The sequence below is a fragment of the Vipera berus genome (genome assembly GCF_964194415.1).
Source record: "Vipera berus genome assembly, chromosome: 1".
NCBI lineage: Eukaryota > Metazoa > Chordata > Lepidosauria > Squamata > Viperidae > Vipera > Vipera berus.
This window is the reverse complement of record NC_138202.1, coordinates 137,986,358-138,002,361: the sequence shown is the minus strand read 5'-3', so window position 1 is coordinate 138,002,361 and position 16,004 is coordinate 137,986,358. Positions and strand designations below refer to the sequence as shown.

The 16,004-nt window shown below is 45.2% G+C and overlaps 2 protein-coding genes across 6 annotated transcripts in view; both read right to left on the bottom strand.

The window, feature by feature from the left end:
- CCNT2 (cyclin T2) overlaps nt 1–3,015 on the bottom strand; it is a gene marked incomplete at its 5' end in the record, with an annotated part of 32,128 nt that extends 29,113 nt beyond the window's left edge. For all 5 annotated transcript variants that reach the window (XR_014028286.1, XR_014028287.1, XR_014028288.1 and 2 more), the window contains one exon: nt 2,732–3,015. Coding sequence is in view for 2 of the 5 variants with exons in the window: in XM_081342011.1 (XP_081198137.1) it covers nt 2,732–3,015 (284 nt within the window). The remainder of the gene's footprint in view (nt 1–2,731) is intronic.
- An 8,050-nt stretch (nt 3,016–11,065) lies between these two features.
- Nucleotides 11,066–16,004, bottom strand: part of ACMSD (aminocarboxymuconate semialdehyde decarboxylase) — a gene marked incomplete at both ends in the record, with an annotated part of 67,103 nt that continues 62,164 nt past the window's right edge. Inside the window, 2 exon segments of the mRNA XM_081342086.1 lie at nt 11,066–11,128; nt 13,516–13,614. Coding sequence (XP_081198212.1) covers nt 11,066–11,128; nt 13,516–13,614 — 162 coding nt within the window.

Genomic DNA, 16,004 nt, shown 5'->3' with positions numbered 1-16,004 from the left:
CTCGGATCAACCAGGAAAGGACTTAAGGGGAAATCCTCACCATACCTAGGGCTGGCTGGGCTAAACTACCAAAAGGGAAAACAAATGAAATTTCAGGGAATTAATAGTTCAGCCAAGCTGAGGTGGGTCACAGAAGGCAGGCAGACAACTCCAGGATTTAACTATAAAACCACTTTATTATAGGTGCCAAAAGAAGATAAGATTCCAGATACTAGAAATGGTCAGATATTTAAAGCCCCAATTCCAATATGATTCTAGCTGCAGCCAAACAACTCAATTTCCAATCACTGTCTGAGGTAAGCCCCTCATGGTAAGTCCAGCCAACTCTCTCAAAAGGCACCAGTCCTTTTCCTACTGAAAACCTGACAGAGAACTCCCTTTTCCTTTATTGGCTTTTAGGGATCAGGCAATTCCCTCTGGGCAGATAAGGTTGGTCTGTGATTTAAAGGGCCAGCTGCTCTCCACTAAAAGGCAGATGCAGTTTGTGCTAATGTTACATACTAAACACTAATATGTTTTAGAACACTGTGTTTTCAATAGTGCCATTTTCAAAGACATTATTCTATAACCTGAGTTTTAGAACTCAGGTGATAGAATAATGTCTTCGAAAGTGGCACTATTGAAAAAAATAATTTTCTAAAAATGTTTAGTTTAGTTTAAGAACTCAGGTTATTTCACTTCAAAGGCTAACAACTTCAGCGTCTGTTACAAAAAGTTGGCTTTTAAAAATTCAGCTAAGCCAAGATGTGGTTCAGAAATAATCTTCGGCAAACATCTTCTGTACCAGAAACTAAAATAACTATAGAAACTATCATCAGTTATAAAAGCTAGAATATGTGTTAACTTTAAACATTAAGTATTCACAATCTTTATTGAAATAAGTCTGTTCTCCCTTTTCAGTTGTTACCACTTTCACAAATTTCACAAGTAATATGTGAATTGTCAATCAACAAGTTTATTTCTAAAAATGTTCTAATGGATCTGCACTGTGCAGTTTTGCATTACATGACTCATAAGAACTCCAATTCTATGAAGTAAGAAATCTCTCAAGTGGAAGCAACTTTGATGATTTCATGGACACGTCCACGCAATTTTCTTGGCAGCAGTATGAAAGTGGTTTGCCACTGCCTTCTGCTGGGAATTTATTAGTTGCCAATCTAGAATAGTACTCTGGATTTTCTGGCAGAGTTTCATCCAAGTAATAACCAGATCCTAATCTGCTTAACGTTTTGAGATAAGCTTACTAGAGTCAACTGGATCGAAATGAGTATCTATAGAAATTGAATAAAAAATTACTAGTGGGATTACTTTTATGATAAACAGCAGCTATAAGCCAATACTTCTTTCAGCAAAATGTTGATCCACATTAGATTTGATAATAGCTCAGAAAGTACTCTGATATCTTCATTACATTTCATTAAATATGTTCTGGTATTTATACAAAACTTCTTCAGTCTGGTTTCAGAACTACAGACATTATGACAGCAGTCACTTCAAACTCCTGAAAAACTGTTGAGAATACCAGAGAGGCTGTTTTCAATTTCATTACTCTAAAATATCAAAAGTTCTATTTAATAACCTTATTTTTATGACATTTAACTTGCCTAGATTGTTTTACTCTTATTTAAAACATTTGCATAGTTTCCCTTTTTTAAAAAAAAAAAATCCTGGATGAAATTTCTTTCCCATCGATTACATTAAATGTCTAAAAACGTTATTTGCCAATGTGTGTGTGTGTGTGTGTGGGGGGAAACTGCCTTCTGTCACCAAACTTTTACCCACCCACACGCAGAAAAAGCATCAAATCTCTTTATGCTTGACCAACCGATACATAGGGGCATTTGGGGGGGGACACTTCTTTTTAACCAACAAGATGTATTAATACAGTCCCTATGAAATCGCAATTTTAAAAAAAAAACAGCAACAACCGTTTGAAAAAGAAAGAAAAAAACCATACTGACGGAACAAGTCTGAGATTCCAGAAAACCGTGTTCAGCAGCCATTATACAACCACGCTCCTTTGCAATCAATCGTTAAGAGCACTTTGCTAAAACGCCAAGCCGCGCAAGCGAGAGAGAGAGAGAGAGGAGAAAGAGAGAGAGAGGAGAGAGAGAGAGAGAGAGAAAGAGAAAGAGGAGAAAGAGAGAGAGAGAGAAAGAGAGAGAGGAGAGAGAGAGAGAGAGAGAGAGAGAGAAAGAGAGAGAGGAGAAAGAGAGAGAGAGAGAGAGAGAGAAAGAGAAAGAGAGGAGAGAGAGAAAGAGAGAGAGGAGAAAGAGAGAGAGAGAGAGAGAGAGAAAGAGAGAGAGGAGAAAGAGAGGAGAAAGAGAGAAAGAGAGAGAGAGAGAGAGAGAGAGGGAGGGAGGGAGGGAGAGAGGGGGGGGCTAAACGAGACAAGTCGCGCGTCTGCGTGGAAAACTTGTTAAAAACCACCCCGAAGCCCAAGGGAGGCAAAGAGGCGCCGAAGTCGGCCTGGCTTTTCCTCCTCGACTCCCGGGGGAGCCTGCGGCGCCTTCCCGACTCTCCCCCCCTGCAGACAGGAGCGCAGGCCGAGGGGTGGAGCCACAGCAGGCGAGGCCTCCCAGGCTCGCCCTCGGGCCGGCCTTCCAAAAGACCCGGGACCAGGCGTCACCCCGAAAGGTTCCCTTCCCAGCCCCCTCACCCGCTGACTCGCTCCCGGCCCCGGCCTCCTCTTTGCCCGTCCCAAGCCCCAACGCCCGCCGCTGAAGGATACACGTTGAGGCGCTGGCCCATATCCTGGATGAGATTGGCCGCCTGCTGCCGGTAGGAGAGCTCTTTGTCGGCCTCGACGCCGCAGTGGCGCGACGGCGTGTTCTCCAACCGCTCCCGGCTGAAAAACCAGCGCGAACTTCCTAGGCCGCCGCCGGGTCCGCGCGACCCCGAACTCGCGCCAGGTCCGGAACCCAACGCCGCCGCCATGACACTTCCTCCTCCTCCTCCTCCTCCTCCTCCCGAAGCAGCACCCGCCGCCGGCGCGCCCGACTCCTCCTCTTCCATCGCGGCACCTCTCGCGAGAATTCAGACAAAGCGCGGCCAAACCGGCTCTCTGCAATACTCTGGCTTTAATAAATCATAGAGTTGCAAGCTGGCGGGGGGGGGGGTTGAGGGTTGGAGCGAAAGGAAAGGCTGGCGAAAGACTACTGTAGTGCGGTTTTAAAATAGTGCCCCTATCGACTCGGAGGACGTTCCTCGAACTGTTTCCCTCCCCCCTCCATTGGAGGCTGCGCCGAAGGTTTTTCTTAGACCAGGGGTAGGCAACCGCGGCTTTTTTTGTGACTCGTGGACTTCAACTCCCAGAATTACTGAGCTATGCTGACTCAGCAATTCTGGGAGTTGCAAGTCCATGAGTCATAAAAGAGCCGATAATAGAAACTCAGAGACGGGAACTCGGTTGCTTCGTGCATTCAAAGAGGAGTCCTGATTTCTTCGGAATTTTTGTTCTCTATAGTTTTTTTCCCGGGTCAAAAATAATTTATTTATTTATTTTATTTTAATTCCATTTATATCCCGCCCTTCTCTGAAGACTCAGGGCGGCTTACAAGCTTAGCAGTAGCCTTCATTCTATGTATATGCCTGCTTATTAGGGCTTTCACACACACACCCTAAGCGGCATTATTACAAAGTCAGCTTATTGCCCCCAACAATCTGGGTCCTCATTTTACCTACCTGGGAAGGATGGAAGGCTGAGTCAACCTTGAGCCTGGTGGGACGCGAACCTGCACTAATTGCAGGCAGCTGGTGTTACTTAAGGAGGCATTAGCCCACTGCTCCACCAAGTCCATTAAAAAAGGTGCTATTAGTGAATGGTTGCGAGTCCACTCAGCCATAATAGTAAATAGGAGATTTCATCTTAGTTTTGGTCTATGTGCACGGGGTGAGAATCTTCCTCACTCTTCCAAGGCAACGAGCCCTGGCGATGTCATCCAGTGATGTCAGGGAACAGCCCACAATGTCTTGTGCTGTGCTCACCACCCTCTGTAATACTTTCCTATCCGTGGCTGTCAGACCAGCATACCAGACCACAATACCATACAAGAGGACGCTCTCTATAGTAGACCGGTAAAAGAGGGTCATTAGCCGTTGTTCTACCCTGTTCTTCTGCAAGACCCTGAGAAAGTGAAGCCTCTGTTGGGCCTTTCTAGCCACCTGGGTTGTATTAACTTTCCAGGTCAGATCTTCACAGAGGTAGACTCCCAGAAATTTAAAGGAGGAAACTCTCTCCACACAGCCCTCCCCGATGTAAAGTGGGGTAGGTTCTTCCTTTTTCTTCCGGAAGTCTAGCACCATCTCTTTTGTCTTGCTGATGTTCAGGTGCAAGTTGTTGTTACTATACCATATGGATAGTTTTTGTACCTCCGCCCTGTATGCTGTCTCATCCCCACCTGTAATGAGACCCACCACAGTTGTGTCACCTGCAAACTTAATTATCGCAGTGGATGGGTCAGATGATACACAGTTGTATGTGTATAAAGTGTACAGCTAGGGGCTAAGCACACAGCCCTGTGGCGAGCCGGTGCAAAGCTTCAGGGGGGTGGACAAAGCAGACCCAACCCTACTACACTTGCTGAAGGCAGTGTAATTTATTTTATTTATTTATTTATTTGATTTGTATACCGCCCTTCTCCCGAAGGACTCAGGGCGGTGAACAGTGACATAAATGTCAAAATGCACAAATACAGAAAATTGAAAATAAATTAAGCCCTACTGCCCAAATGTAGAAGATAAATTAAAACCACAATTAAAATTAAACCCCTCAGACCAGACCGGATTGCTTAAATAGATATGTTTTTAGATCGCGTCGGAAGGAGCGAAGGTCGGGAGCCATCCGGAGCTCAACCGGTAAATGGTTCCATAGGTCAGGCGCGCCCACAGAGAACGCTCTCCCCCTGGGAGCCACCAAGCGGCATTCTCCGAATGGTGGCACCCTTAGGAGGCCCTCTCTGTGGGAGCGTACCAGGCGGAGGGAAGTTGATGCCGGCAGCAGGTGATTCCCAAGGTGCTCCGAACCCATGCCATGTAGGGCTTTGAAAACCATTACAAGCACCTTGAATTTCACCCGGAGGATAACTGGGAGCCAATGCAGCTCACGGAGTAGAGGTGTAACATGGGAGTATCGGGAGGCTCCCAATACAACTCTCGCAGCTGCATTCTGTACCAGTTGGAGCCTCCGAGTGGTCCTCAAGGGCAGCCCCATGTATAGAGCATTGCAGTAATCTAAACGAGAGGTCACGAGTGCATGAGTGACTGTACGCAGGGCATCCCGGTCCAGATAGGGCCGTAATTGGCGCACCAGGCGAACCTGGGCAAAGGCTCCCCTAGTCACAGCTATTATGTGGTCTTCCAAAGAAAGCTGTGAGTCTAGGAGGACTCCCAAGTTACGGGCCCTATCTACGGGGGGTAATAACTTACCCCCTATAGAAAGAGATGGAATGTTCTGAATATGCCGAGATGCCGGTACGTAAAGCCACTCAGTCTTGTCAGGGTTGAGTTGAAGCCTGTTCTTCCCCATCCAGACCCGAACTGCTTCCAGGCAACGGGACATCACATCGAGGGCATCACTGAGGTGGTTTGGGGTCGAAATAAAAAGCTGGGTATCATCAGCGTATTCATGATACCCAACTCCAAAACCACGAATGATCTCTCCCAGCGGTTTCATGTAGATGTTGAACAGGAGAGGCGAGAGGACCGACCCCTGAGGAACTCCACAAGTCAGAGGTCTCGAGCTCGACCTCTGCCCCCCTGTCAATACCGACTGCGAACGTCCCATGAGATAGGAGGAGAACCACTGAAGAACCGTGCCTCCCACTCCCAATCCTCTGAGACGCTGCAGCAAGATACCATGGTCGATGGTATCGAAAGCCACTGAGAGATCTAGTAGGACTAGGACAGAGGAACAACCTCTGTCCCGAGCTCTCCAGAGATCATTTACCAGAGCGACCAATGCCGTCTCCGTGCTGTGTCCGGGCCTGAAACCAGATTGGTACGGGTCCAGATAGTCAGTTTCTTCCAGAACTGAAGGGAGCTGATGCGCCACCACACTCTCAACAACCTTGGCAAGGAAGCAAAGGTTGGAGACCGGACGAAAGTTGTTTAATATAGCTGGGTCCAAGGTAGGTTTCTTAAGGAGGGGTCTCACCACCGCTTCTTTCAATGCGGAGGGGAAACAACCTTCACTTAAGGAGGCAGATATCACCGCCTGGAGCCAGCTTCGTGTTCACTCTCGAGCCGAGTAAACCAGCCATGAAGGGCACGGGTCTAATAAACAAGTGGTGGAGCTCAGCTTCCTCATAATTCTGTCCAATTCCTTTGGGGTCACAGGGTCGAACTCCTCCCAGATAACATCGACAAGACCACCCATGTCCTGATCGTCAGACTCTGCCCAGTTGGAGTCCAAACCGGTCTGAATCCGAGTGATTTTGTCCGACAGATGTTGGCAAAACTCTTTGGCACGATCCTGTAAGGGATCCTCCCTCACCTCTTGATTAAGGAGGGAGCGAGTTACCCTAAACAGGGCGGCTGGGCGGTTATCTGCGGACGCAATGAGTGTAGCAAAGTAGTTAGACCTCGCTATCCTCATTGCTGTGAGATAAGATCTAGTAAAGGATCTTAATCGTATTCAGATTGGGTGGATCTCCAACGGCTCTCTAGGCCCCGTCTCCGACGTTTCATCTCCTGGAGCTCCACGGAAAACCATGGAGCGAACTGGGATCTGAATCGGGTCAGGGGCCGCAAGGGAACAACTCGGTTAAGTGCATCTGTGGCAGCCTTTTCCCAGGCTTCAACTAAGGCATCAACCGAGCTGTGAGCAAAGGAGGCAGGTGGAGACCCCAGTGCTTCCTGGAACTTCTTAGGGTCCATTAAGCGCCTGGGACGGAATAATCTTGATGGTTCAACAACTCCACAACGGGGGGTGGCATAGTGGAAGACCAGCCTCAGGAGATGATGATCGGTCCATGACAGGGGTATAATAATTGGAGAACCCCCACCAAGATCATCTAACCACCGTCTAGAAAGAAAAACCAGATCAAGTGTGTGGCCCCCCACATGAGTCGGGCCCTGAATTACTTGTATCAGGTCCATGGCCGTCATGGAGGCCATGAACTCTCGGGCTAACTCAGATGATCCTCCCAGGGATGATAGATTGAAATCGCCCAAAACTATAAGCTTGGGGAGTTCAACCACCAGCCCCGAGAGGATATCGAGAGGCTCTGGCAGGGCCGCTGCTGTGCGACTAGGTGGAAGGTATACCAGCAGTAAGCCCAATTGCGCCTTAGGGCCACATCTCAGGAGGAGGGATTCACATCCGGATATTTGGACGATGGTGGACTCCTGAGGACAGAGAGTCTTCCTCATAACTACTGCCACTCCCCCGCCCCTGCCCTGAGCCCGAGGTCGGTGAAGCACTCGGAAATCTGGTGGGCAGAGATCAACCAGAGGGACACCACCCTCTGGGCCCAACCAGGTTTCCGTAATGCAAGCCAGGTCCGTATGCTCACTCTCAATCAGTTCGTGAATGAGAGGAGCCTTATTGATTACGGACCTGGCATTCAAGTACACCAGCCGGAGATCAGGTGGCTGCTTATCCTTGCTCCCGGGGTCTTGGGAAGAAATCAGAGGGTTGGAGCGCTTCACCGCTTGGAGATAGCGGGGACGCAATCCCAGATGTCGAAAGGGTCCTCTGTCTTTACATCTGCTGCCATTTCCTAACGTCGTGGGAATAGGTAGTCCCACGACCCGTTTTGGAGCCCCGGAGGCAACCAGTCTCAGCTCCTTCCCCATGTGGTCAATCCCAGATCTGGCCTGAGCAATAGTTGGTGGATTCCCTCCCGTTTCCATCCAACCCTGAAAACCCTCCCCCCTCCCTAACCCCATAAAAAATTTAGCTAAGAAATTAACCAGGGGCCTCCTATTAGGTTTGTGATGGAGGCACCTATCCCTGCCCAACCATCTCTCAGGTCCCAACAATTGGGCCTTTCATCAAGAGGAAGAGTGGTAAGTGAGGCGGGTCGCAGCCAGGACGGAGGGGCACCCCTGAGGGTGCACAAGGCTGTGCTGGAATAGCTGAGACGAGTCATTGTTATTAAAATAAGTAAGTTCAGCAAAAAGGCAATCCCTAGATCGATCGGGAGGGTCTTAATTCAGTAGGAGGTGTTCCGTCTGCTAACCAAGCTCAACTGCCACTTGAGCTGGATGTACCCTGGTATAGATCAACCCCCGTCCTCTCACGACGGTCAGAACCGGGGAGCAGCTAGAAACACATAACCGGGATGAGGCAAACCACCTAGAGCTCTCACCCCTAGGTAGGTAGCAGATGGTAAGATTAGCCACTCTCTCACAGTGGCTATTTGTCCGGGTCCTCCTGAAACCTTGGGGGGGAGGAGAAAGGTAAAGGAGTCAGCGGGTTAATATAAGGAGTGATAGCCTGCGGAGTCACAGAGTGGTGAGAAGTACTGGTTTCAATGATCTTCTCCGCATTAGAAGAGGGTTAGGTGATGGTAAGCTGTTGAAGGTGGAAACCAGGAACTCAGAGATATTTTGCTAGGTAATAATAGTGGTGCAGAGTTAGTATGTGCCTCCCAGTCGTCTAAGGCGCAAAGCGTCTGTTCTCAATTACTGGGTCATGGTCTCTACGTTGGGGTGGCCACAGCACTTCAGTTCTTCATTGATAGCCACCTTAGATGTAACTATAATTTTCGCCTCTCCATCGATTCGACGCTGCTCCAAGCTGTGGCTATCCGGGCAGCTAGTAGGTTCTCCAAAGTGTCCTCGGGTTTGTCAAGTTTTTTCTGGCTCCGTCGGGTTTCCACAGCACCGTACATCAGCTGATCGGCACTGTATGGAGCATAGTTGTTATGAGCTCTTCAGGGTTTTCCCAGGCTCCAAAAGTTTTCGCCGAGGATCCCATGGCACCGACAATCAGCTGGTCGGCGCCGTATGGAGCACGGCTATGAAGCCAGGCTATTTCGGGCTCTTCAGGGTCTTTCCAGGCTCCGATGGTTTTCTCCGGGGCTCCCACGGCACCGACAATCAGCTGGTCGGTGCCGTCTGGAGCGTAGTTAATCCAGGCTCTTCTGGGCCTTCCAGGCTACAACGGTCTTCGCAGAGGCTCCTACGGCACTGACAATCAGCTGGTCGGCGCCGTACGGAGGGTGGTTATGGAGAGCGGCTTTTTTTGAGCTTTTCCGGTTTCTCCCAGGCTCCGATGATCAATATTAACAGAAAGGGATCCCAGTTTAATTTAATCTATCTCATTTGTTTCTTGCAAGACATGTGCTTCTGTTGAAAAACCAAACCCCTGTAACTTGCATTAGATTATCTTTCAAAATAATGGTAAAATGTCCCCCTCATTCATCACCCTATTATAGACTTGTCTTACATAGAGTATCCTTGTGGGTATTTTTCATTTCAACTGCTTTGTAAAACTCTCTAAAGTCAAAAGTCCCATACTGCCAAATGAAATGTCATGACTTGGGGAAAATGTTCTAACATTGATTCTCAGAAGAATGCTGGACTTGGATATGTCTCCATTGTTTTGAATGGACATGGAAAGCCAAAGCAAGCACATGAGCAGACATGTCAAACTCGCAACGTCACATGACGTTGCTCACCGTAGCAGGACTGTTTTGCTATTGCCGGCAATGGGGCGGGCACGGCTTCCGCATGACGCGTCCGGCCCATGGGCCAGCAGTTTGATACCTCTGCCCTAAAGGAATCTGTAAGTCAGCCATTTGGATAAAAACAGATACAGGTAGTCCTCAATTTATGATCTCAATTGAGCCCCAAAATTCTGTTGCTAAGTGAGAAAGCTTTCCCCCCATTTTATGACATTTCTTGCCACAGTTGTTGAGTAATCATTGCAATTGTTAAATTAGTAACATGCCTGTTAAGTGACTCTGGCTTCCCCATTGACTTTGGTTCTCAGAAGGTTGCAAAAGGGGATCACTTGACCCTGGGACACTGCAAATGTCATAAATGAGAACTAGTTGCTAAGCATCTGAATTTTGATCATGTGAGCATGGGGATGCTGCAACAGATGTGTGAAAAACTGTCATATGCCACTGTTATCAGTGCTATTGTAACTTTGAATGGCCATTAAATGAACCGTTGTAAGTCTCGAAGACTACCTGTAGTCCTCTATGTACAACTATTCTTTTAGGACCATTCAAAGTTACAACAACACTGAAAGAAGTGATTTATGACCATTTTCATATGACCATTGCAGCATCCCCATGGTCTTATGATCAAATTTCAGATGCTTGGCAACTGGTTCATATTTATGACGGTTGCAGTCTCCCAGCGGGGAAGCCAGATTCACCATATTATTACTAACTTAAAAACTTACATGATTTAGTTAACTCTGGCAAGAAAGGTCGCAAAATAGGACAAAGTCACCTAATAACTGTCTTGCTTAGCAACAGAAATTTTGGGCTCAATTGTGGTCATAAGTTGAAGACTACTTAAACAGTCTTGCCTGATTTGGGGAGGGGCATGACAGAGAGAGAAAAGAAAGGGGAAATGATATTTAGTCAAAGGTGAGCTTGAGATATAAACTTTCAGGTCTTCAGTAATTTACTGAGCACTTACTACGGGTCCTGTTTGCCCAGTATGAATCCAACTCACTACAGTAAATATTTCTCAGTTGTTATGGGGAAAAAGGAGGAGGAAGTTATGTTGGATATGTTTACCGAGTCGAGTTATTTTTAAAATTAAAAAAGTAGGATACAAATAAATAAACCCTCCAACTCTCTGTGTGACAGTGTAAACTTTGTGTAAGGCAGGCAGACTTCTAAATTTAAGGGATAATTATTCATTGATGTCATGCTGAAACAATCCATTCCCTATATAACAAGAATATTTTTTTTACAACTATACAACTTCTCAAAAGTTCTTAGCTCATACAGCTTTTATAAGCTTTTATTATAACCCAGATTCGCGTTTTCAGTACATGTATATTATCTGAAATTGGCATGAAACTGCATAAATATGAAGTTTATGGTTGTCCTCCAGAACCTAAAAGTGTTGATTTATAATTACAGCAGTTCTTCTATTACTCAAATTGTTTTCTGTCAATATTCAAAAATGAAAGTGCGTTGCCAGATTTGAGTTTCTCCTGTAACGAAAGGAATGAAGATTTTGAGAAAGCATTAACAAATATTACATAGACGTGCAAAAGCTAAAGTGTCTGCCTTAGGAGGCTTCCCAGTCAAATACTCAAAGAATTACTGTTTATAAATCAATTCATAAATTAATTATGTATTACAATGAACCACATTAAGTAGTTGTTCCTTAGAATCTCTCAGAACATGCTAATGTTGTGTGGAAAACAGATAGACAAACAGATAAGTATGCCTGAAAAATCTGTCAAATGTAATGTATCTTCATCTTACTCTCAGATTAATCTGATTTTTAATCACTATGTGCTACTCCAGATGCAGAGCAGATTATCAATATATCATCATCAGATATCAGTGTCACTTCAACCGAAATGTTCAGTCCTTCCTATTCTGTCAACTAATGCTGAGAGGTAACTTGGACTGGAAGATAAGGACATATATCAAAAAGTAAAATTGATGCAAAAAATGCAGGGATTCTCTAACAGATAAGGTAAAAACTATTGAATCATAGCTGATTCCTGGTTACTATTTAAATATCTCCTTATGAAAAAGTGCCCACTGTTTCAAACACAGAATCGTAATCATTTAATTTTGCCACAGAAATTTTTAATTAGTTTTTTAAAGCTTCCCGACATAACTTGACATACTATTGTCAAATGTTGCTTGATAGTGAGATGGGCTGCATATAAATTAAATAAAAACACAGATTTATAGCTTTTGAATTTCTGGATAGTTTTCTACTCAGTTACTCATTACACAATAAAACAATTTAATACATTAATTTCCTACAGTTTTTTAAAATGACAGTGGGTGATGATATATAAAAAAGGGTGACTCATTGCTAGGCTTCGAATAGATGTCTAGTTCAGGGCTTTTCAACCAGTGGTATGGGTACCACCTGTGGTACATTGGCACCTGGCAGGTGGTACATGGCCATCCTAGAAAACTGGTAGCGTGGAAGGGGAATGAGTTGAACCGGTGGCAGCACCACACAAGCCTGAGCGAGAGACAGCAGGAGCTGCAGGGCGGTCAGGGCTCAGCGGAAGCGCCAGGATCAGCGCCAGGCTCCAGCTGAGCCCAGAAGAAGCGCCGATCAGCTGGAATGTTGCAGCATCTCCAGGGTCTTGTGATTTACATTCAGATGCTTGGCAACTGATTCATATTTATGACGATCACAGTGTCCCAGGGTCATGTGAAGTGACCAAAACCTGCTGCAACCACCCAGCAGATGGGGGGAATAAAAACCAAACACCCCCCCACCCCACCCCCGCTGCCAATCCTCAACAGAAATGCTCACAAGAATGAAAACCTCGGACAGGAGGAAGAGAGCCGCCGGGCAGGCAAGCAGGTGTCTTGCTCGGCTGTGGCTTGGGGGGCACTTTTTTCAGTGCCATTGTAATTTTGAACAGTCACTAAACGAACTGTTGTAAGTTGAGCACTACCTGTACTTCATCACTTTTTTCTTTTTCTTTTTTTGGTCATCAAGTTTTTGACACCTTGCTAGGCAACTGGTGGTACTCGGATGTTGCCATAACCTAAAAGTGGTACAATGGGTGAAAAGGTTGAAAAGCCCTGGTCTAGTTTATGGTAGGGCAAAACAGGTTTACTGTAAATGGCCCAAAGAGGCAACATTTCTTCTATTCTGGAGGTAGGTATTTTACTTTAAATTCTCACTGCCATGAGACTGAAATAATAACCTTAGAACTTTTATAATGAGCTTCTGTTCTTTCCTATTAGGTTTTTTTTAAAATTTGCAGCATAGTATTTCAGGCATTGGAATTGGGTGGTGGTATTATAGTCTATTTCTCACTTATTCAGAGGACTAGTTATTTTGAAAAAGTAACATTTTATAAACTCTTCCATTCTTGCCTTCAGATTTCCTATAAATATAAATGACCACATATTAGCTTTACTCCCAATGTCTCAAAATATTTCAAAATATGATCCAGTGTGGAAACCAATTTGATCCATTAGTTAAAGTGCTGAAGTAAGAGTGGTAAAACCTGAATTCTAGGCCTGACTCAGACTTGGAAGCCAGCTGGGTAATTTTGGGCTTGCAACCTTAGGAGAAAACAATGAGAAACTACCTCCAAACAAGAAGCTAAGAAAAATTATGGAAACTAGGAATCAAGCCTAGCTTGAAAGCAAAATTTTGTAAAAATTGTCCCCATTGTAAATTTTTGCAAAGAATTGTCTCATAAACTTTTATTTACATTATTCTTATCCTACTTTTTTTCTTAAAAAGAAGTCTGTCTGACTAAAAGCTTACATTTAAATAATAGATATGTCATATAAGCCTCTAAGAAAGGCCAATGAACTACAAATTACAGTACTGACAGCCACATTAAACATAAAAGCATACAATCAAAATCAGATAACATACTTTTAATTGCTCATCAAAGTCCTCCATGGATTCAATCAGTTTTCCAGGCTCATGTTCCCCAAGTGGAAATGGATAATCTGTTCCCAATATCACTTTCTCCTGAAAATAGAAACAAGTAGATTGATTGATCTGTTGGCATTTAATGGGTGTTTGTTTTTCATCTTAAGGAATCATTATAAAACTATGGGATTAGATGGTTTGATAGATATGCACTTTTTAACTTTTTGTAAGCTTTTCTGCAAACTTACATTAAATTGTCTTGGAAGAGATAAATATCTCTTTCCTTATTAAAGGATTCTCTTTTATTTAAAAATAGAATATTCTTTATTGGCCAAATGTGATTGGCCACACAAGGAATTTGTCTCTGGTGCATAAGCTCTCAGTGTATATACAACAATAAAGTGATATAATCATAAGATATCAATAGGAAAAAGTAATAGAAAAGATGAGAAAGATATTTCTGATATAATTACATTATTTTCTATAGATAAAAATAATTTATGTATTTCAGTGAGAATTTCTTATTTTTATTTACTGAAAGATAGATGATAATGAGGATAATAATTCTGAATAAAATATAGAATCCGGTTTTGAAAGACAGCATATAGTTGATAACCAATATTAATAAAGCATTTGAACCAAAACCAATATTAATAAAGCATTTGAACCAAAACCAATATTAATAAAGTATTTGAACCAAAGGCTTCTGCGGGAGACGAGACAAAGTCCAACATGGTGGCCATGATCACATGATTATAGCCCACCATGTTTTTCTACATGCATCACACAAGCAACAGATGTAAAAAGGGAGTAGGATTTCAATCACTGACTTTTAACCCCCAAGATACCCCTGAATGAAATTGCATTAAATTGATACTGAAATTTTTAAAAAATAATATTGGTTTGCTTTTGGAGCATTTTAGTGAATATCTGTAACATATGAAGGAAAAAAGGAGAATTTGATAAACCTTTATCGATTGAAGACAATCAATTTAACCTTTCATATATATTTTTATCTAGCCACTTATTAATGGCTACAAATAGTTTTGATATCTATGTTCCATCTACAATAGGAATCCTGCTAATTTATAAAAGTATATCTTGCCCTGAAATGAAGAAAGTAGTGAAGATGAATTACCGTATATACTTGAGTATAAGCCGAATTTTTCAGCCCACTTTTCGGGCTGAAAAAACCCACTTCGGCTTATACTCCAGTGAACAAAAAAAAAGAACTGTCCCTTCGTTCGGAACAGGCTGCTGAGAGAAGGGAGCGGCAGAGCCTTGCAGAGCTGGCGGCAGTCCAGCGTTGTTTCTCCCCCTCGTGCGTGCGTGTGTGTGTCAGACCCACGGGAATGGCTGGTAGGGAAGCGGCATTCCGGCATTCCCCCCCTTCCTGTGTGTCGAGCCCACGGGGCTTGACACACAGAGAAACGCAAATGCCGGACTGCCGCCACCTTTACTAGCCATTCCTGCGGGTCTGACACACACACACACACACACACACACACACGCACGAGGGGGAGCACGAGGGGGAGAAACAACGCTGGACTGCCGCCACCTCTGCCAGCCCTGCAAGCCTCTGCCGCCCCGGCGTTGGTGGTCGAGCTCTTCGGAGCCGGCAGAGAATCTCCCGCAGGAGGAGGTCGCGGCTTTCTCTCTTGCTTCGGACTGCAAGGATTTAAACTCCAGGAACAAATCCCGATGGAAGTTTTTTTTAAAAAAATACTCCTCCGGGTCGGACAGGGGACCGAGGCTGAGGTCTAGGGGTAGTGGGGGGGGGGGCTCGCGGACATAGATGGGCTCAAGTGGAAGCCAAGCAGCCCTCCCGAATCTGGGCTTCTGGACGGAGCAGCCGGTGGTGCGTTTCAAAAAGCAGAAAAGTTGGATTTTGAACATTTCAGAGGCCGTGGGTCAAGCAGGCTACGCTTCCCCGGGCGCTGCAACGGCACCCGTTTTCCCCGGCGAGTTTTCCCTACCTGGCCCCTGCAGAATCGCGGCGGCGCCCCTGGAGAAGCCTACCCCGAGGCTGCGGCCGATTTTTCCTTCTCCAGGCCTCTGCCGCCCGTTTCTGTCTGACACACACACACACACACGCACGCACGAGGGGGAGAAACAACGCTCTGGGCGGCAGAGGCCTGGAGAAGGAAAAATCAGATTACCCCTTCCACACGTAAAACTTCCAGTTTAATTACAAAGGAAGAAGAGAGAAACTTAGATCAACAGCTCACCTTCCTTTTCCTCTAGGTTGCAAGGGGAAAAATAAAAATCAAAGATCCTTGGAAGTAATGGTTGGAAAAGTTTGCAAGTCTTTGGGAAAGTTCAAGAAGTGAAAGGAATACCCTCCTCTTGAAAGACCAGATAAGGCAGACAGGGAGATGAAGAGTTCAACCGAGTTTCCTCTTTTGTTCAGGCATCTGCACCCGCTGCTTTTAAACTCGCCGGGTGCTGCAACGGCACCCGTTTTCCCCGGCGAGTTTTCCCTACCTGGC